The sequence below is a fragment of the Scyliorhinus torazame genome, chromosome 9 (assembly GCF_047496885.1).
Source record: "Scyliorhinus torazame isolate Kashiwa2021f chromosome 9, sScyTor2.1, whole genome shotgun sequence".
In the NCBI taxonomy this organism is placed as follows: domain Eukaryota; kingdom Metazoa; phylum Chordata; class Chondrichthyes; order Carcharhiniformes; family Scyliorhinidae; genus Scyliorhinus; species Scyliorhinus torazame.
In genome coordinates, this window is record NC_092715.1 from 265286986 (window position 1) to 265291985 (window position 5000).

At 49.3% G+C, this 5000-nt stretch overlaps 1 protein-coding gene across 1 annotated transcript in view; it reads left to right on the forward strand.

The window, feature by feature from the left end:
- LOC140429881 (amyloid-beta A4 precursor protein-binding family A member 1-like) overlaps window positions 1–5000 on the forward strand; it is a 132940-nt gene that overhangs the window by 95692 nt on the left and 32248 nt on the right. The window contains exons 8-9 of the mRNA XM_072517399.1: window positions 1–137; window positions 4256–4435. Coding sequence (XP_072373500.1) covers window positions 1–137; window positions 4256–4435 — 317 coding nt within the window. The remainder of the gene's footprint in view (window positions 138–4255; window positions 4436–5000) is intronic.

Here is a 5000-nt window from a genome sequence, read left to right on the forward strand (position 1 = left end):
TCGGGAATATCGTGGTGCTGATGGCCCGACGACGCATGCCCCGTTCCAATTCCCAGGACAGTGTGGAAGCCTCTCACCCATCCCACGATGGGAAGAGGCAGTACAAGATGATCTGTCATGTTTTTGAGTCCGAAGATGTACGTAGAACTTTTATTTTGGGGTGGGGGGGGGGGGGGGGGATTGTTCCAGAGGTTTCCGTGACGTGGAAAGAACCCGAGAAACTGGATTGTCCTCCTCGAAGCTCAGATGGGGCCAAGGGGGGACATTTGAAAGGGATGTTTAAATTCCTCAGTTTTGTAGGCGGAAGGAAAATTCCCGCGATTCAAAGGGCGCAGGTTAAAGGTGACGAACAAAAGCACCAGAGACGTGAAAGGTCTTGGTTAAGCAGTGAGTAGTTAAGCAGGGGAGTGAGCGTAACTCATCAATAGAGCCAGCACCGATGCGACGGGCCGAATAGCCTCCCGTACTGTTCCATGAGCTGAAGATATATCTGCTGCTGTTGTGAATGGTGTTCACCACTGTTCCTAAAAATAATTCCAATCACAATATCAATCTTCAATGAATCATATCCATCCAGAGGTTCCAGGTGATTTTGGGCATTCGTGGTCAGGTAAAACAGAAAGGATTACGGCTGAAGTGAAAAAGCGGAAGTGCTGGAAAGGCTCAGCAGGTCAGGCAAGCATCGGTGGGGCGAGAAACCGAGGTCAACTTTTCGATTTGAAACGTTTATTCGCTTCTCTCTCCGCGGGGAGTTTTCCCAGCACTTTCTGTTCCAATTTCAGTTTTCCAGCATTAGCAGTGTTTGACTTTTGTCGAAGGATTGAGGCCCATTTGGCTTGTGCTGATCGGGAGCCAATGATCTTGGACCAGATGGGCAAAGAATCTGGACTTGGGCGGGGGGGGGGGGGGGGGGGAAAGAGAAATACTCTTAAATCAAATCGCTGCGTCGCAACCAAGTGAATATTTTGGGGAATGTAGTTACAGTTTCCCTGTTGCATCCCACCCCTAAATATATCCATTTCACAAAGCCCTTCATCCATGTTTTCAGATCCACCTATGATCTGAGTCCTTTCTATTTCCCTTGGGGGCCGGTCTGTGCTGGTGGATCTGCTACCTCCTCCCACCCCTGCTGCATCCCACCCTATCACCAAATCCTTCTATTCCTTTTTTCCCTCAAGTATTTATCCAGCTTTCCCTTGGGTGCCTTTACACTCTTCACCTCGACCACATTCCGTGGTGGCAAGTTCCAAATTCCCGCCACTCTTTTTTGGGTATGGAAGTTTTTTTTCCCTGAATTCCCGTTTGGATTAGGTTGACGGACTGTAGTTTGGGCCGTTGGACGCAAGTGGAACCACCTTCTGTGCGTCTCCCTGGCCGGTTTAGCTCAGTGGGCTGGACAGCTGGTTCGTGATGCGGTGCGAGGCAGCAGCGCGGGTTCAACTCCCGTGACCGGCTGAGGTCATTGATGAAGGTCCCACCTTCTCGACCTTGCCCCTCGCCCGAGGTGTGGTGACCCTCAGGTTAAATAACCACCAGTCAGCTCTCCCCCCTCAAAGGGGAAACGGCCTATGGTCATCTGGGACTCTGGTGACTTTAACTTTTTTGGCACAGACATTATCTTTGTTCTATTTTGTAAACGTAGATGCCATAAGTTGAATTAATTATCTTTCCTTATCCTTCTCAACAAGTCCTACAACCAACAATGCAGATGACCACACCATCCTCCTTCACTGCTTCTCCAGCGTCATGCACCTGAATGGGACTGCTCTCACCTAGACCCAATTATATCTAACTGAGCTAGAGAATCACTTGCAATGGCTTCTCATCCAGCTCTTGCTCTGTTATTCCTGGTGTTCTCCAAGGATCTATCTTTCCCCTCCCTTGCTGGCCCTCAGTGACGCCATTCAAACAGTATCAGGTTTGCAGCTGTAGCTCTATCTCACCTCCGCCTCTCTCGACCCCCTACTGTTGTGAAATAGCAGACTGCTCCTCCTCCAGTTAAGTATTGGGATGACCGAAGCCCATTGTCTTCAGTCCCCACTCCGAACTCTGTTCCCGAATGACTTATTCCACCCCTCTCCCTGCAGTGGTTGGTGGCTGTACCAATCTGATTGGAACCTAGGTGTCGTATATGAGCGTCCGGATACATATCTGCGACATCACGAAAACTGCCCCTTTTCATCGTCGTAACATCACCAACTCCACCCCTGCCTCGGTTCATCTACTGCCGAGACCCTCATTCCTGCTTTGGTATCTCCAGACTTGAGGATTTCGACACACTCCTGACCAGCTTCTACGTTTTACCTTCAAAAACCAACGGGCATCGAAAATGTTGCTGTACATGTCCTAACCCGCACCAAGTTCGAATTCGCCTCGTCTCCTATCATCGGCGGCGCAGTGGTTAGCACTGCTGCCTCACTGCTCCAGGGACCCTGGGTTCAATTCCGGCCCCGGGTGGGACTGTCTGTGCGGAGTCTGCACGTTCTCCCCGTGCCTGCGTGGGTTTCCCTCCGGTGCTCCGGTTTCCTCCCACAGTCCAAAGATGTGCAGGTTGGGAGGATTGGCCATGCTAAATTGCCCCTTAAGTGTCCAAAAGGTTAGTTTGGGTTACGGGGATAGGGTGGAGGTGTGGGCTTAAGTAGGGTGCTCTTTCCAAGGGCCGGTGCAGTTTCGATGGGCCAAATAGCCTCCCTTCTGCACTGTAGGGATTCTCTGATTCATCACCCCCTGTGCTCGTTGATCTACATTCTGTCCCTGGTTAAGCAACATCTCAATCTTAAAATTCTCATCCTTGTTTTCAAATCCCTTAATGACACTCTTCCCCCCCCCCCCCCCCCCCCCCCCCCCCCCCCCCCCCCCCACCCCCCCAGCAACCTCCCACTGTCACTGTGAACTCCTCCAGCCCCACAGCCCTTCAGAACAGCCGCACTGCTCTAACTCTGGTCTCTCGACCCTCCCCAGTATTGATCGCTCCACCATTGGTGGCCGTGCCTTCAGCCAACTGGGCCCTAAACTCTGCAATTGCCTCCCTTAACCTCTCGGCCGCTCTCGCTTGCTTCTTAAAAGTTACCTATTGATACCTGTCCTAATATCTCATTGTGTAAAACATTGTTTTATTTTGTGAAAGGTGCTACATAAATGCAAGCTCTTGTGTTGCTATTGGAATCCGATTGATTAGAAGTGAGGAGGTGGGATGGTGGGGTAAGGAAAGCCTTGGAAGTGTGGAAAAGCTCGTAGCATTGGAAATGCACCGGGGGTAGAAGAGCCTCTGAAAGAGTATGGGAGACAGGTTGGTGAAGAGACCAGCCACTATTGCACTAATCCATACAGACCGGAGGATCGACCACGCTCTCTGCATTTCCTCCATTTATGGCCTGATATCCATCGCTCCACCATTGGTGGCATTAGTTCCTAAGCTTTGGAATTCCATCCCTAAACCTCCCCGTTCCTCTCCCTCCCTCCTCCTTCACCATGCTTCTGAAAAGCTTCCTTTTTTGGCCAATCTTTCGGTTGCCTCTGATTCCTAACGGGCTCAGCATCAAATTTTGTTTTACCTTGGATCCCGTCAAACATCTTGGGAACTTTAACTATGTCAAAGGCTCTATATAGAGGCAAGTTGCTGTTGCGGTACAACATTGCGGCCTTGCTGCTAACTTGAGTGGATGAGGGGGGGGAGGGGGGGGGCTCAGCAGATCCATCGGCCAGTCCTCTTCAGAATTTCCTGAGTGAAGCTTGTCCGCCAATTAAATATTTCCTTCCAATTCCCTCTCCTTTTCCCAGCTCACTCCTGCGTTAGCCACTGCAGGTTAACACCCGATCACGATGTGGGCTGATTAATAGTGCGAGGCATGTCGCGCTCTGTGTGAGGTAGTAGATAGTTTGTGGTTTCCATAGCACCAGAGCCTTTTCAAGTAACTTGCTGTTTCCTTTTTTGCCGAGTCTCTATTTTGTTTCTTTCACCCCTTTTCCCATCCCCACAAAAAAAAAACCAATGGACCAAACAATAAATAAGTTTAAGAGAATCTGTGTTTACAAATTTTGAAGGAAGGTTTCTTGAGAATCATTATTCAAAGGCAGGGTAGATGCGGTCATGGTATTTCAACTTTTCTGTTTAAGAAAACTGATGTGACCTTATCGTTAAATCTGCTGTGATCCTAATTATGCAAAGTTTGGCGCAGATTCTGGGTAATTATGATTCTTTCCTTTCTCCCCCCCCCCCCCCCCCACCTTCTTCAACCCCCCCCCTTCTCTACAGGCCCAGTTAATAGCTCAGTCGATAGGACAAGCGTTCAGCGTTGCCTATCAGGAGTTCTTACGAGCGAACGGCATTAATCCAGAAGATTTGAGCCAGAAAGAATATAGTGACCTCCTCAACACTCAGGACATGTACAATGATGATCTGATTCACTTTTCAAAGTCGGAAAATTGCAAGGAAGTATGTGTGGCTTTGTGGGTAGCCCCCTTATTAAAAGCACATCTGCCAACTCTGTAATGACCGAATGTCTCAATTCAGTTGTGTTCTGATTTTTAAAGACTTAATGAGGTGGCGTTGCAGCGTCATGTTATGGAAAGGTCATGGTTCACAGCTGGTGAGTTCAGAGGGAAATGGAGCTTAGATTGGTCAAATCTGTACATTCTCCCCGTCTCTGCGTGGGTCTCACCCCTACAGCCCAAAATGATGTTCAGGGTAGGTAGGTGAATTAGTCACGCTAAATTTCCCCGTAATTGGGAAAAAAAGAATTGGGTACTCTAAATTTAAAATAGAATAGACTGGTTAAATCATGTGTACATAATCTTGTATCCCCCCTAGACAAGGGTCTCTGTAATGGGAGGTTTCCAGGCAGGGGTCTCTGTAATGGGGGGAATCCTACTGGGGGTCTTTGTAATGGGGTGCTTCCAGACAGTGATCTCTTATGGGGGGTTTCCTGGTGGGGGTCTCTCTTATTGGGGGGGGGGGTTCTCTCAGGGTGGTCTCTCTTATGGGGGTGTTTCCTGGTGGG